Here is a 16998-nt window from a genome sequence, read left to right as displayed (position 1 = left end):
TTACAAATATAAAGTTTGTCTTGTTATGGAGAGAGAATGTTACATTAAAACCATCAATTCAATTGATGGTTTCATATAATAAAAAAAAATAATTTGTACTAACTACTAGTTAGCAAAAAGTAATCAGAAAAATAAATAATAATTTTATTTTGAATTGATGGTTTTAATCGGAAAATTAAGTGGTGGTTTTCTTAAAAAAATTATAAGTTATCAAAATGTTTTTTTCACTGTGATACAATTGATTTGATGGTTTTAGTGCAAATATAGTTGTGACTACTAGAAAGAAAAAAAGTATATAAGAGAATAATGTTTTGTTAAGAATCTATCAACTATATCATTCTTTACTACTGGTTTCTGAACACAAACCTAAATTAAGGTATCATTAACCAAAATCATAATAATTAAAAATACTTATCGAAGTTTATTACTATTGATTTATGAACACAATCCAAATTAAGGTATCATTGACCAATGTTACAATAAATGAAGGTATTTTATTGCAAATAAATATATTTTTAGCAACAATTTTCTTTAGTTTGTATAGATTAATTTTTTTTATTTTATCATTTTAAAAGTAATTATTATCAAATTATATTCTTTTTATTTTCGTATGCCTAAAATATGCTATCTGACATTACTGGTATTTAAATTTACTAAAAAACATAATTAAATATATGCAAATATATAAATAAATGTAATAGTCATTTTAGTTATAAATTAAAACAAAAAAGTTTTAACGACGTCTAATTAAAATGGAACTTAGGTGGCAAGGAAACGGTAACGTGTCACATTATAACAGTGCAACTAAGCGGGTCAATTTCCGCGGCAGATACGCGTAACATGAGTGGACGCGTAACTGCAAACGGTGGCGCGCCTTTTCATGCAATGTCTTTTGATGGGCCCTATCACCGATTGCGCGCGCGCGCGTAAATACTAGACTTTTTATTCTCTGTGTCACTCCACATCACCTCCCATATGAACCCTATAACACTCATCTTTCCTTAAAAAATAAAAAATAGAATAAATTTTGTTCTTATTAATATGAAGAGAGAAGGTTTGGAGGAAGTTTTTTTTAATTTCAAGAGTTTTGTTTAATTTAGTAAATTTTGAATTGTAAGTATAATTATTTTTATTATTAGACTTTTAATAAATAAAAAAATAAACTCAATTTTACGAACACGTGGTTAAATATATTAAAAATATTTTCTTCCTTCTTAAATAACTGTAACATTTAAGAAAGTATTATATTTTCTCATTTTACAAAATAATAAATTATTCTTTTCATTTTTACTTTTGTAGATGATCATTGAATGATATTACTCAAATAATAAATTAAGGTACTATAATTTACTCAATTATTTATTATGATTTAAATAAATTATATAATTTTCTTAAGATGGATAAAATATCCAAATCTAATAAATATTTAGAAACGGATAATATATTATATGATTCAAAATCCAAAGTTGCATACCTAAATGTAATTTTGCCAAATTTGGAAAGTTGTATGATAAAAAAAATCATATATCATAATTTTATTTCATTTTAGAAGAAAATAATTATTAAAATTGAAAACAAAGACCTTTTATATTTCTAGTCGCGAAAAAATTAAATTAAAATTGTTTTAACTATAATAATTACACCCTCTGTTTCATTTTATTTATATGATTTGACAAAATATGCATATTAAAATTTTAATCAACAAAAGTTATTTTACCTTTTTTTACCTTTACTAACTTATTAAGATACTAAAAACTATTTATTCAATAAATAATTATAAATATTATTATAAAAAAATAATTATTAGTATATCTAAATTTAGAAACTTTGTAAATATTTTCAGACATAAAAAAACAAGCAAACAAAATGCAACGCACGAAGTATTATATATTTTTTATTTATATAATATTCAAATAGGCATATTTTAGAGGGAGCAGTCCATTTGAATTATTAAAATATGAACTCAAATTATGAAATAAAAATAAAATATTTTTTTGTGGTAACAAATAAAGTAAAAAAAATTGACATGGTTTATACTTTATTATTTGATTAATAAATAGTAATAAACAAAGTTGAAAGTAAAGCATATGACAAGGAACAGCGACCATGGGATTTGGATCTTGATAAGAGAGTCATCATCAAATCAAATCAAATCAAATCACAAACTTTTGTCTGGGCCCCAGTATCTCAATAAACTAGTAATTGTGTTAACGATTTGAGAGCAACACGATGCTTGACGTGCACCTAATCGCAGCAAATGCTAGAATCTCTATTACTAAAACGGCGTTTAATGAATGGGTAATTTAACTAATTAATTAAAAACAACGTTTAATTAATGGATGAATAAAGTCAGAGCAGCCAGTGACGATACTTATTTCTTTTCCGTCCCGTTCCGTTCCCATTTAACTGGATAAAACTGATACTCTAACAATCTTCCCAATTGCCATGGCCAGATTCGATGAATGGGTACAAAGGTAAAATGTGAAATGAAAATAGAAAAATATTAAAATTTGACTTACTTAAGTAGTAAATATGCTACCAATTTTGTTACCAAATTTTATTTTTACAATTTAATAAATTACTTTCTCTATCCTTTCTTTTAACAGATATTTTTTCTATTATAAGTTGTTTTGAAAGAATTAAGGAACATTAATGAATGATTTTCTACTAATTTCCTAAATCATCTTTACACTTTATTATTTTTTTATTTGTAGTGATATATTAATACGGTAAGAGATGTGATTTATTGATTTCTTGATTATTGTATTAAAACTTTAAACGATAAATAAAAATGAATTGAAAAAGAATTTAATTTTAATTTTTGATCTTTAATTTTTATATAAATATCAAAGATTTAATTTTATTTGTTTAGGAACATGATTTCAGTATACATACAATAGTTTTTAATTTTAAATTTTTTGATCACTACTCAATATAAGTAATAAATTCAAAATATCTAAAAATAGCGAATATTTGAATAAATTAACATTATCATTATTTTTATTTAATTAATTATTTAATGTAACAAGTATTATAGGACACATGTGTATTTAAGAATCTAAATAATGTATATATGGGAAAATCCTAACAAAATCAGTTACAGTGATATCACCTAACTGAATAAAACAATTAATTAACAAATTAAAAAATAAAAAGATAATAGGATATTTGGCAAAATAATGATAAAATTTATTAAATATTAAAAGGTTAAAAGTGCTAAAAAACAAATGCTTTACTTAATATACTCAACTAAGCTATAAGCAGTGTCTTGCTGATACTAATGAGCCCCGCCTTTTTGGTTCTGCTCTCTCTTCTTCCCCATGTGAGTGAGACTCGCCTTTTTCTGCTGCAAATCAGGGACCATTTTCTCTCTCCTCTCTTACCCTGATTGTGATTCACTGTGCTCTCTTATAAGGCCCCAGTCCCCAGTCACCAAATGATACTGTCAGTCTAGAGCCCTCTCTCTCCCTCTCCCTCTCCCTCTCCCTCTCTGTCTTTCAGTCTTCTTTTCTTCGATTCTTTTCTTGAGCTCCCTAGATTTGGACTGAGAGGGAGAGAATGTTTGTCAGAGCGATCAAATTCCTTGTTAATGGGTTTTCTTTACTTTTTTTAGGGTGGTGAGAAATTCTTTGTGAAGATGCATAACTTTTTGGTTACAAGATTTAGTCTGTTTCTTCTTCATCTTCTTGTTTTTGTTATTGTTTCTTCGTTCTTTTGCCCTGTTTCATCTCTGCCTCAAAATGATGGGCTAAATAGAGATCGTCTCAAGTTTATTTTAGGTTCGTTTATCAAACGTGTACAATTCGTATTTTGTTCTTGATGTTGATATGTTTGCTACATAATTTCTGTATCTGGCTTGTTGTTCATTTTGGCTTATTTATTCTAGATATGGGAAAACAGATTTTAGCCATATTATAGCATGAGGCTTTCATTTTTAGTGTTGTTTTTTGCTCTTGTCCTTATCTTGAATGGATTGCAATTTTAGTGATTCATTTCTTGTTCGGTTTTGGACATGTATAAATCTTTTTGTTAATGTAATGTTATTTGTCTTTTACAGGAGAGAATTTGGGGCCATGGAAAAATGGAATGTCACAGGCTGCTGCGGAAGCTCCAGGGCCTTCTGATGATAATAAACTTTTATTAGCGGCCAAGAGGACTAATCGGCCGGACATTCTTCGAGGATTTAAGCGTTATAGAGATGGTTGGAATATCACTAATCGCCATTACTGGGCTGTAAGTCTTTTAGGCCTACTTATTGTTCTAATCTCCATATTATGATTTTAATTATTTTATAAATGTTGACTCTTTGTCAATAGAAATTTGGTCCATTTCACCAATTGGGTTCATTTCAGATTCCACACGCACTTAAATATGTCAACACATGATCTAGGTTTTGGGTTAGGTAGATTGAATGAACCAAGAAAGCTTTTTCTTCACATGGGCTGGTGGGGATCTAGTTGGGAACTAGGTTTTGTTATAATAAAAATGGGACCAGTTTACTTACTATTAGCATGGAATGCAAAGTCCAGTCTGTTGACATTTTCTCATGAATTAAATAGATTTTTGGAAAAAGGAAATCTTTGCATTATTTTGACTGAACTTGAAGGAATCTTGTATAGCTATTTTCATCATAGACAGTGGCTAGTAGTCTCTGTTATTCCTTCAAATTAATTTTGATTTGTTAGTTTTTAACTGGTGTGTCTGCAGTCTGTTGGTTTCACAGGTGCTGCTGGTTTCATTTTGGCGGTCTTGTGGTTTTTCTCATTCGGATTGACCCTTTCCATACGATACTGCTGCCGGTGGAGAGTGACAATTAAAGGCAAAGGATCAGAAAGATCTCAAAAGATTTGTCTCATATTGCTTATAGTGTTCACTTGTGCTGCAGGGTAATAAACTAAAATCCTTTGACACTTACCTCTATTCTTAGTAGTTATTCTCTTGCTGTTTTAGTAATTATTCAATCATTGTGAGTTTAAGTTTTGCCTATAACAGTTACTTCTTTCCCCCCATAATTTAGGTTTCTGAAATTGATGAGCATTTTCTTATCTGTTTGCTTTAAAGAATAATATTAGATGTCCTTAGTTTTGATAGTTTGATCAGTATATGTATATATTTTTTGTATATATTTTTGATAGATACATATATTGATACATATTTAACTATAGGCATTTGGTTCCTCTTGATCTAGAAAGGGTTTTTCTTGTTTTAAATTTATTGTGGCTTGGAGAGGAGGAATAGTAACTGTAGCTGTCTTGTCAAAGCAATATTATGGAGCTGTCTGATCATTTTTCTCAATTTTTAATCGTTCAATGGAATTGCCATTTAGTTAATTTTGTCAATTCTGTTTTTCCTATAGATTTCGGACTGTGTTGCCATTGCATGGAGAATTGAAGTTTTAGCCATATCGCTAGTATCTACTCATGTTTGCATTTGGGTTGTTTTTACTAAACAAATTCACATGTTCATGCCATTCATCTTCATTTTCTTTGTCTACATCCCACTCGTATTTATTTGAATAATACTTTTGATTTCTTCTTCTGATCCCAGCTAATACCTAATCCATTTATTGTTCAGAGTTGGATGCATTCTGTTATCTGTTGGTCAAGATGAATTTCATGATGAAGCTTTGCATACCCTGAAATATGTTGTAAACCAGTCAGACTACACTGTACAAACCTTGAGAAATGTGACAAAGTATCTGTCCCTTGCAAAGACAACAAATGTAGCCCAAGTATTTCTTCCTTCTAATGTCCTGGATGATATTGACAAATTGAATGTAGATCTAAATTCTGCAGCTGATATATTGAAAGAGAAGACAAGTGAAAATGCTGGAAAAATAAAAAATGTGTTCAATGCTGTGTATGTATCTGAAATCCTTTGCAGTTAGTGAATTACCTCACTTGGTAATTGTATTGACAGTCATGATGTTCATGGACCAATTTTGAATTCATTGTTTCAGGCGATCAGCGTTGATCAGTGTGGCAGCAGTGATGCTAATCCTGGCTCTGCTTGGTTTTTGTATGTATTTTGGAAACACCTATTGATTGATACCTTGAATTTGATTTTCTCATATACTCAATTCTTACTTGTGGATATTGCTTTTGTTCCAGTCCTGTCAATCCTTGGGCACCGACATACTATTCTTATGTAAGTCTTTCTATATATTATCTGTTGGATATTATACTGATATATAATTGCTGGATGCTTTTAATGTTATATCTAATTCTATCAATACATTGCTCCAGATTTGTTGTGAGTGGATGGTTACTAGTGGCAATTACATTCGTTCTTTGTGGAGTCTTTATAATTCTTAACAAGTAAGATTCTGAATCTTTTCTGGAGAATTTATGCTGTATTTTCTTGTTTTTATTGAGAAATTAGTGCTGTGCATACTGCATGCTGATGTAAAATTTTCCCTTCATCCAACAAAATCTCAGTGCAATTTCTGATACCTGCGTGGCCATGGAAGAATGGGTAGAGCATCCTCATGCAGTGACTGCTCTTAGCAGCATCCTTCCTTGTGTTGATCAAAGTACAACAAACAAGACACTCATCCAAAGCAAAGAAGTGATCAATGATATTGTAAATGTTGTCAATACTTACATATACACCTTTGCAAATGCAAATCCATCCCCGAGTGAAAAATACAATTATTACAATCAGTCTGGACCTCTGATGCCCCCACTTTGTTACCCATTTGATTCGAAGCTTCAAGATCGTCAGTGTGCCTCCCAAGAGGTGTCTTTGACAAATGCATCTGAGGTATGTCTTATCAGTTTAGTGATTGCTTGGACATCTTTTTAGTTCTTCCTCACTTATATCTGCAACTGGAAACTTCTTGTTAATCTTGTTAAGCTTCTTGTTAATCTTTTTAGTTCTTCCTCACTTATATCTCCATTGTTTTGTTAAAATTTTCAGGTTTGGCGAAGCTACATTTGCAAGGTTTCACCGTTGGGGCTATGCACAACTGTTGGTAGAGTGACACCTGACGTCTACGAGCAGCTAGTGGCTGCAGTTATGGAAAGCTATGCATTGGAGCACTATACTCCTGTTCTGCTCAGCCTCCAAGATTGCAAATTTGTGAGAGACACATTCCAAGAAATTACCTCAAACTATTGTCCTCCATTGGAACACTATCTGCATATTGTAAATGTCGGACTTGGCCTAGTCTCAGTTGGAATTTTACTCTGCCTTATCCTCTGGATACTCTATGCAAACCGCCCCCAAAGGGAGGAAGTGTTTGTGAAACTACCCCTGCCAATGAAAGCCAGCATTATGTGCACCAAGACCAAGACCAGTTCTAGACACAACAGCGACATCGATGCATCGATGTCGAATACAAATGTAGTATAGAGAATTAGAAAATGAAAATTATAGTCATAAAAGTTACAGTTGTGAGAGTTTTGTTGTATCCCTTCGAAGGGAAGGTACCAAGATGGAGCAAAGTTCCATTTTTTGAGTAATAGGAGTATAGCAATATGTAGTATATATTGTTGTTACTGTTGTATAGGGCAAGTAAAACTTGCCTTTGTTAATGCTTTTAGCTTGGGCGGTTTGTGAATACCAGTTGGAAATGAAATGAAAGAAAATTACTACCAATGGCTTTCTTGCTTCGTCTATTACATTATGCTTTCGAAGAAAAGCTAAAGGAACGGACGCTTTTGGCGGGAAGGGATTAACACGTGAAGGACTGTGATTGGTTATAGTAATTTTTGGTAGAGTGAATGACCCTGACGGCTCTTATTATGGTTTTCTTATGATTATACGAGTAATATTGGGCTTTCTCGGCCCATAATATTCACGTCATTGTCGAGGAATTCGTCTATAAGAATTTGTTTGATATTAATGAATTACTATGTAGAATTATTATATATATTTACTTTTTTATGTTTAATTGACATTTAATATTATCGAAAATTTATTTGAAACTTTATCCTTTTAATTCCATAAATTTGATTATAACAGAATTTGCAAATAAAATTTAAAATTAACAAGAATATGAACGATTAAAGCTAAATTCAATTTAATTTTAATTACTAGCTAGTAAAGCTATAGATTTAAAATAAATTTATAGTTAGTGCAAACACGAGAACTTTATTTACAAGTGAATTGTTTTAATAAAATGTATTTTGTAAATAAAATGAATTCCAAATAAATATGTAAATAAAACTAATGATAAAAGGGTTTGACAGCATGGAGCACAAAAAAAAAAAAAAAGTAGTATATACACGTCTTTAACTAAATATTAATAAAAATAATTATTTAATAAAACAATTCTTATTATTTAATTTTATTTATCTAGATAGATATTTACCCTTGGGCTCTAATTTGTTTTAAGCATCTAAAAATAAATAGTTTATAAATCCATTTAAAATAATCCAAAATATTTAAATAAAAATATTCAAACTTTATAATCTTGAAACACTCAAAAGCACTCACACAATGCAATACATCTTTATCCATAAAATCATGAAGCAAAAAAATTTGAAGGGCTCAATGAGAAGCAAAAATTAATGCACAAATGAGAATTTTAAGAGCAAAAAGAATTCACTCATAAATACAGAGAAGAGAGAACAGAGTAACTGAAATCACAACTTGGAAATAGCAATTCTTTGACTCAAATAAAAAATGTCGAGTTGCTTTTTTACAGTTCTTTCTGTTGTCGCCATGGTTGTTACTACGTTTCCCTCTTTGTGGGGTAAGATTATAGCAATGGACATGGGAGTAGCGGCGGTAAAGACAATAATCATATAGTTCTTTTCTATTTTATATATTTATATATTGTAATAAATATTGTCTCTGTCTGTCACAGTTGTAGTTCATCTAATGTATTATCTTTGAGACTGAATTTATTATAAAAATTATGGTTGAAAATGATGTTTTTTGGTGGTTAATTTAATTATACTTAGTTATAACTCTTCTTTCTTTTCTTTACCAATTTCTATATATATATATATATATATATATATATATATATATATATATATATATATATATATATATATATATATCGCCTATGCACCTTTTTATCAGTAGGTGGGAATTTGAAATCTAATGAAGCTGAATTGCAATTTTCAAGGCAGTCGATTTGTTTAGTCAATCCAATAATGTGTATGTGCCTCTGATTATTGAATCAGATTTCAAACATTGGGTTTCTAGATATAAAACAGATGAGCATGACAACCGTGAAGTTATTTTCAAAAATTTGACTTCTTTAAAGTGTAGATTAGACATAACAAAAGAAAACGCAATCATTTGGCAGATTATTTAACTCCAAATTATTTAACTAAACAACGAGTTAGATACTTTAGAGTTTTTTACAGTTTGATTTTTAATTCATTATTTTGTGCCTATTATTAGAGATCAAGTGTTTTTTTTCTTCTTAATTCAAGAGAAGAATTTGGAATTTTCTTTTTTTTTTGAGTTTTAATTTTACGTTACAAAATTATTTAGTTTTTTCATTTAAATTTTCCATGTTTAATTTTGGGTATATTAAGGATGTCACTAGCTCAGATTAGCTTGCTTGGATAAATTATTTTTTATATATATATTAATAAAATAAATTAATTCTAATGATAAAGTATTATGGAAATTAATTCTCTTTTAGAGAATTAGTATTAAATTAAAGATATTATAGTCAATTAGATACGTAAACTTCATTTCTATGCACAAATAGCAACTATATTTTTAATAGTGTGATTAATATCATTAAATTATTTTTATTTAATAGTATCATTAATTTTTTTATAATAATATACATTTATTTTATTGAAAAATAAAAACCATATTTTTAATATATACTTAATAATTAAATATTGAAACGTACTAATATAAAAACAAATATGCATGCATGTTCTAATGCACGTACTAATGTCTCTTCAAGTGACACGAAATTTTTATTCTAAATTTTAATTATTGTATAGATTTGTTACGCGTGTGAGAGAGATAAATATTTTATATTGCTGTGCATCGAAAAATATTGACCGTTATTTGACCTAATTTTGAAAATATCAAAAACCCATTTATTAATTTCAATGACCAATGAGAAATTAATAAACTTAACTTTTCTCTCGATCAAGAAAAGTTTCAACTTTATATTAGTAGTTTAATAAATGTAACATGCCATTAATTAATGAATTTCAAATTTTAAATGAATTTTTTGTCATTATTTATAAATTAAAAAGATAAAATTTTAATAGGTTTACAAATATAAGAACATAATTTATTATATAGAAACAATTTTATTTTATATAAGAAAAGTTATTATTATATAAAAATATTCTTAAAACAGGACATTATAATATTTATGTATGCTATTGATGTTTCGCTTTTTATTTTATTATATATAATTGTAGTGTATTTCATTAATTAACTAATTTAACTAAATCGTCTTGTATGACTGTTCGTTGGATAATAGTAAATGCTTAGGATGGAAAAACGAAGGGTTAAGAAGCTCAACTATCAAAATAAATAAATAAATAAATAAATATTATTGAATTATTGTATTTTAAAAAATATTAATAAAACATAAATGAGAATTCGAAGAGTTAGAATCTTTACCTATAAATATAGATACCTAAATAGAAATTTATCAACTCATTTTGGATAACTCTTTGGATTGAATTAATTGAGAGGAAAATGTGGAGATTTCTCTTTAATTTTGTTTCTTTTGTGGCAATGATTTCTTCGACTATGGTCTCGGTGCTTCAACTTGTCTCTTTTTTTACCTAAATCAGCAATGGATGGCAGAGACATGAACTAACGCACTTCTCTATGATGTAATAATTTATTGTCTCTGTCATTTTTACAGTTGATATTATGAAATTTTAGTTTTTAATTTAATTATGTGTTCTTCTGCATTTTCTTTTATTTCTTCTTTTCATTTTGCTTACTATATTTTCATGGATTCCTTCTTTTCTAATCTCCAATCGTTATATTTATTTGTTTAACTCATTTATTTATTTTTCAATTAACTAATAATCAAATTTTGTTTATTATTATGTACATGCATAATTGCTCATAAGTCAATAGAAATAATCAATTAATGATGATTCACCAATCATACAACAAAGTAGACATTGGTTGTTCAACTGCAATTTCAAATTTTCTTTATTATTTTTATTGAAAAAAATTTAATATTTTTTTTTCAATTTTTCCTATGTAGTATATCCTAATGCATGGGAAACAAAGGGACATTTTGTATAAAATTAGAACAAATAATTCAATATTAAGGTTTTTTAATTGAAGCAATGAAATTTAGTTCTGTTATGAATGAGGTAGTTGTCAACCAAACCAATCAAAGAGAAGGCATTGACCAATCTGCTTTGTAATTTGTCAACTATTATAAAGGGACTATTTTTTTTTTTTTTTGAATTTTTTTTATTAATTATGTAATTGTTAGAAGTAAATAAATTTTTAATTTTAGTTATACTTTTCAATGGTTATTTCTATAGAAGTTGTACATTAGAAAAATATTCTAAATAAAAATAAAATAAAATAAAGAGGTGGGACATTCAAGTACATGTTATTAACATCCATATCTATATGTGCATCTAATTCTAGAACAATATTGGTCAACCAATCCAAAACATTTAACAAAATATAGTTTCTGGATGGTCAACAAGGAATCGGTCAAAGGTCCGATTTGGAGATCTATAAAATCAACTTGATTTTGTCTAAATTATTTCTTTTTATAAGACAATAATTTAGTTAATATAATACAATACTTTTCTTAGGGAAAAGAAAATATTAATCTTAATACTATTTTCAGATCATGAAAGTCGAAATAGTATTGTCTAATAATTTAGTGGCGTGTATTTTTTATATTCCACTCGCTCTCAACGAGCAATAAAAAAATTTGAAAAAATTAGGAAACAATGAATAGAAAGTGAATTATTGAAATCCATAAAAAGGAATTTATGGTTGAAAGGTGCAGTTTATCTATATACATGCATTCAATTCCAATGGTGTATATTCTAACAAGTGCTCCTCAAGATTAATGGATGATGAGAACCAATTTGCAATTTCAAGAGTTTGTTTGAATGTGATCACTTGATATTAATCATTCTTTAAATTGACAAAATTTTGAAACAAACCATTTTTTGAATAGTAAAAATTAATTTTATATATATTTACAATTTTATAGTAGTATATTACATCAATGTATTTTTGGGAGGCCATGCCCTTGCTCTTTCTAAGCTCCACCTGCTGCAATTATGCTCATTATGACATGACCAGCTAGCTCAATTGAATAGAAAATGAATTGAAATAAAATAATTATATGAGAATGATTAAGAACTAAAGTGTATTTTTAAATTCATCCTCCATGTTCTTTTCTTACATTGAAAATTTATTTAAAAAGAATAATCCATTGAAATTTTAACTATTAACTTTCTATATTTATCCAATCACTAACATTTGGTTGAGTGCTCTTTCTTTCCTATTTTTGACTTGATTAGAAATTTGTTAATATATTCCATTTTTATATTTATAGATAATTAGCAATGGTATAAAAATTGATATTATATGAGGAATCTAATGGATATAATATTTTTCCATTGAAGATATTATCGCAGTAAACAAAAAAAGGATTGGATTAAAATAGAAAAAACAAGGAAAGAGAGTGGACGAGAATTTGAAAATGTAATGGCCAAGTAAAATATTGGTAGCAGTCGGGTCTTTGCCGTTTGAATCTCTCTTTATTTTTCTTCTCTCTCTTAAAACTTACACAAACCAAAATCTCTTTCTTACATTTCATCTGATTCTTTAGTCCCATGTCCGTGCGTATTATATAACAAAGACACCCAGCGAGATAAAAGGGGCATGTTTTTCAAGTTATAAGAGCTTGTAAGGAATAAAAGAAAGAAACTTTCACATGTATATGAATGTATAAATTTTGGGTTCTTAATGTTAATTGAGTTCCTTCACTCAATCTCTTGCTTTGCTTCATTCTAAAAACACAGATATATAAAAGAGAAAGAACTTTTCTTGACTTGAAGAAAATTCGAATTCCTTCTTGTAAGTTTCTTCTTTCTCTCTTTCTTTTATCTTTTTCCTTATAACCCTTTTCTTGTTTTGATGCTTATTCTCTTTTTAACTAATTGAATTTGGAAAAGTTTCTCTCTTTTTTGCATCTAGGTTCCTTCTTTTTGTTCTTGTCCTTTCTGGGTATTCTCTTTTTTCTTGTTTCTATGCTATGCTTTGATGTATTTTTTCCAACTGGGTATTGGCCATTTCTTGTTGTTGTTGACCTTTGGGTGTGATTTGTGGGGCAATTTCAGTTGAGTTCCTTTCTTAAATTTTTTTTTTTCACAAAGGTAACTTGCTATTTTTTTCCTTTTTGCCTCCTTATCAGGCAAATTTTTGTAGTATACCTCGTTTTTGTATCCAACTATGGTGAGTTTTGGTTTTCAGGTTGTCTAGTGAAGGACAAACTACAAAAGCTTGGCCTTTGACCTTGTTTTGTTGGAATTCTTGTTGGATATAGTCAAATTAATTGTTGTTGATGATGGGGGATCATTTTGTCTTGTTGGTGGATCGATTGCTAACAGAATCTACATTAGAAGCTGCAATTGAGAGCAGAAATAGATTGATGCAAACAACAGCATCAGCAATTGATGAAACAAAAATTGATATATCTTCAAATAAAGTGAATTTTGGGGATGTTTCTACTGCAAGAAAAATAGTGGAGTGCAGGATATGCCAAGATGAAGATGAAGATTCCAACATGGAGATTCCTTGCTCTTGTTGTGGAAGCTTGAAGGTTTGTTTGGTTTTTATTTGATCAGATAAATTTCAAGTTTGCTGCTTTTAATTTGTTTTGAGCTATGCAAGAAATATATATGATGAATTATGAGGAAATCTTGATTCATATCTCTTTCCTTATAGCTGATGTAAGAGTCAAAATCAATTGCCAAATTAGCCTTATTCTTTTTCTTTTGATTTTTTTTTTTCAATTATTAAAGTTTCATTGTCAATTAGGTATCAATTAAGTCTGTGAGTTTGACATTTGACGTTTCTATCTAAATTGTTTCTCTTGTTGAGGGTCAAACTTAATCTTTAATAGTCAATACCAAAGTTAATTATATTGATTCTTCATCTTTGCAGTATGCTCACCGCAGATGCGTTCAGAGGTGGTGCAATGAGAAGGGTAACACCACATGTGAGATATGCCACCAGGTTGGTCTCGTTCTTTCTAATTCAACTTTCAACTTAGTCACTATTATTTGCCTCCAGGGAATCTTTTAACTTCTTATTGATGCTCTTAGCCTGTGTCAATATGAAATGAATTTGTAGCTGCTTCTTCATAGTAAATTGGTTATTTTCAGCAATTCACGCCTGGTTATACTGCTCCAGCACCGCTGTTTCAAATAGGACGTATTCCGATGAACCTTAGGTAAATTTTGTGTACATATCACCAATTTGGGCTTGCAGATTTTTCCATTTCACTGGAACTTCACCATTGTTCTCCCATGCTGTTTTTATCAGGGGAAATTGGGAGACTACCAGAAGAGACTTGCATGGTCCCCGCTTTATAGCAATGGTATCGACCGACCGCAATTTCCTTAATCCTGACTATGAAGAGATTTCAGCCTCAACAAGAAACTCAATCTACTGTCGCTCAATTGCCATAGCTGTAATCTCTTTCTCCGTGCCAAAATTTTGGCAATCTATAGAATTCTCTTTCTTTTCCATCTTTTTTTTTTTTTTTTTTTTTTTTTGCTTCACTTAACTTAGTCCTGTTGCCAAATTTAGTTCTCTCCAATGTCTCATTGCTTCTTGTGAATTTTGCAGTTCGTGTTTCTTTTGATTCTACGGCATACTCTTCCAGTCATCCTTACTAGAACCAATGATATGTCTTTCCCATTGCTTATGGTAAGGCAATTTATACTACCTCTTCTTCTAAGACAGTATTGACGAAATACATGACTGAAAAAAATGCAATGCTTATCCATCTCAACTCCTCTGACAGTTGGTATTTCTACGAACTGCTGGAATTGTTCTTCCGTTATATTTTATTGCAAGAGCAGTGACTTCTCTACAGCAACGCCGCCATCGACAGGTAAATTCTAACTAGAAGTATGACACTGCTTCTTTTCTATCTCAAGTCTAAACTCATTTCTGCTTGGGTAATGCAGCTTTCACTTATTTTATCTTTTATTTTTGGCCTTTAGGTGCCTTCGAATGTATCTTTTACTACATCTGATGAAGAAGCTGAGCATTCAACACCACCGTCTCGCCTAAGTATAAGCGATGTTCAATAGTCTGTTTATGAAGTATTACCTTGTGATCAGCAGCATCTGCCAATCTTTATGTCAGTAGTGTTTTAAAGTGTGTGAAGGTGACCTCAATATGCCAGGGTGATATCTTCTCCAGCTCAGGTTTAATTAGATTCTGGTTTCCAGGAAAATGTTATAGTTTCTGTGACAGCTCTGGAATAGAACCAGCAGAAACATTTAGTGAACAACCATCAAATGTTATGTAGATTATTAGATGTACATTTCCTATATTGGTCATCGTATCTCTATACTTTGTACAGGCAGGAAAATACCACACTGTATATACAACATTTATACCAGAAAAAGTACATTGTAAATTATCAGCAAATATAGTAATTTATTCTATCATTTGCATAACCATGTCTGTTATTATTTTCTTTTATTTTACTTGCATTGTCTTGCTAATTTGTTTTCGGAGACAACGCAACGGATCATTTTCTGCCAAGTAAGATCCTTGATGGGCATAGTGAAATGAAGGTAGTGATAGACCTGGCCAGGTTCTGGTTCGGAGCCAGACTGGATCGGTAGAACACCTATAACTAGAACTGGACCGCGGTTCTGAACTACAACCAACCCTTGCACCTTCAAAAAATATAACTATGATTGGTCCAATTCTTGTTTAAGGGCGACAGGGCCATCTGTTGGTTTGAAGCTAAAACCGGTTCATGGCCTCTTAGCTTAAGGTTGCACATGGTTTAGGTTGAGTTGGTTCAGGTTTATTGATTTAAAGTACTTGTGAAAAATTGATACTATGAATAGTTTTTTTCCCACGGAAACCATTAAATATGCGAAAGTATGGGTTAAAAACAGGTTCGGAACCCTGTTAAACATGAAACCATGAGTTAAATAAATCATAATAATATAAATAAATTTTCAATTGCATAACTATTTTTTTAAAAAGCAATCATAACCCAACTCATATTATGAATTTTAAAGGTCAGTTATCCAACCAATTTAACTATGAAATATATTGAGGAAAAGGCATTTTTTTGTTTGGCAAAGATAAGGAAAATATTGAAAGAATTAATATTTCACTTATTTTCCACCTAGGTCACATGTTTTGAATATATAATTTGGAGAAAAAATAATGAAGCAAAGTGGAAATCTTACTCATTTTTATTAAAATATCCAAATACCCCAAATTAATTAACAAAATTTAACCATTTCTTACGTACTCAATTATTTAAGTAGAAATATAATTGTCAATTCTCAATAAAATTTGTTCATTTCCAACCAAAGGAAAATATATTTATTTTCTTTTCTTCATTATATTCAAACATAAATATCGAAAATAACTATGAAAAAGAAGTTGATAATTCCTCGATATTTTCATTCCTCCAATATTTTCCTTCCTCTCCTTTCCAAACAAAAAGGTACAAGTTCTTTTTCTCCTCTCTAAGTGCTTAAAAAATGTGGTTCCGCTACCAATGATTGTAAGTTGGTAAGGACACCAGATTGATATCTCATATATGATTGATATCTCAACTATTATCATCATTCTTTCAAAGCATCAGAAGACTTGAGTTCAGACTGGAGACTTGCCCAAATTAGATATGAACTTACCCTATGCTAAACCTAGACAATCATTAACCTGGCAAGTACCAGAATAGTGAAAGCAAGAGCAGACTAAACCAAGATCTGGTCCTGTTCAGTGTTTATAGAGAGCAAGTTTACATTCACCATATCTCTTCATAATGGATAGAAGCAAAATTAAACACCC

At 29.7% G+C, this 16998-nt stretch overlaps 2 protein-coding genes across 7 annotated transcripts; both read left to right on the top strand.

Moving 5' to 3' along the window:
* Positions 1 to 3276: 3276 nt before the first annotated feature.
* On the top strand, positions 3277 to 7599 carry LOC105636892 (uncharacterized). Its single transcript, XM_012220286.4, has 9 exons — positions 3277 to 3779; positions 4058 to 4233; positions 4708 to 4886; positions 5575 to 5859; positions 5960 to 6018; positions 6111 to 6147; positions 6246 to 6317; positions 6438 to 6762; positions 6919 to 7599. Exons 1-9 carry the CDS (start codon positions 3638 to 3640, stop codon positions 7351 to 7353), a joined length of 1710 nt encoding a protein of 569 aa, XP_012075676.1. The 5' UTR covers positions 3277 to 3637; the 3' UTR covers positions 7354 to 7599.
* A 5073-nt stretch (positions 7600 to 12672) lies between these two features.
* LOC105636893 (RING/FYVE/PHD zinc finger superfamily protein) lies at positions 12673 to 15635 on the top strand. 6 transcript variants are annotated; one of them, XM_020680366.3, is made up of 9 exons: positions 12673 to 12846; positions 12963 to 13017; positions 13414 to 13762; positions 14107 to 14178; positions 14328 to 14395; positions 14488 to 14635; positions 14794 to 14874; positions 14972 to 15061; positions 15174 to 15635. In XM_020680366.3, exons 3-9 carry the CDS (start codon positions 13505 to 13507, stop codon positions 15261 to 15263), a joined length of 807 nt encoding a protein of 268 aa, XP_020536025.1. In that variant the 5' UTR covers positions 12673 to 12846; positions 12963 to 13017; positions 13414 to 13504; the 3' UTR covers positions 15264 to 15635. The 6 variants fall into 6 exon arrangements, with proteins under 6 accessions (XP_020536025.1, XP_012075677.1, XP_089582703.1 ...); XM_089726577.1 differs by having other exon boundaries at positions 12676 to 12846; positions 13551 to 13762; XM_012220287.4 differs by having other exon boundaries at positions 12673 to 13017.
* Positions 15636 to 16998: the final 1363 nt, after the last annotated feature.

Source organism: Jatropha curcas, chromosome 10, assembly GCF_041381405.1.
Source record: "Jatropha curcas cultivar XTBG-Jc1 chromosome 10, XTBG_Jcur_1.0, whole genome shotgun sequence".
Classification (NCBI taxonomy): Eukaryota; Viridiplantae; Streptophyta; class Magnoliopsida; order Malpighiales; family Euphorbiaceae; genus Jatropha; species Jatropha curcas.
This window is presented reverse-complemented; position numbering and strand designations above follow the sequence as displayed.

Bases quoted from the DNA above. Each gene is read 5' to 3' on its own strand.
- LOC105636893 (XM_020680366.3), top strand. From the start codon at position 13,505: ATGATGGGGGATCATTTTGTCTTGTTGGTGGATCGATTGCTAACAGAA. The intron at 14,396-14,487 runs GTAAATTTTGTG...TGTTTTTATCAG, and splicing joins CGTATTCCGATGAACCTTAG to GGGAAATTGGGAGACTACCA. The intron at 14,875-14,971 runs GTAAGGCAATTT...CTCCTCTGACAG, and splicing joins TGTCTTTCCCATTGCTTATG to TTGGTATTTCTACGAACTGC.
- LOC105636892 (XM_012220286.4), top strand. From the start codon at position 3,638: ATGCATAACTTTTTGGTTACAAGATTTAGTCTGTTTCTTCTTCATCTT. The intron at 6,019-6,110 runs GTATGTATTTTG...CTTTTGTTCCAG, and splicing joins CCTGGCTCTGCTTGGTTTTT to TCCTGTCAATCCTTGGGCAC. The intron at 6,318-6,437 runs GTAAGATTCTGA...ACAAAATCTCAG, and splicing joins GTCTTTATAATTCTTAACAA to TGCAATTTCTGATACCTGCG.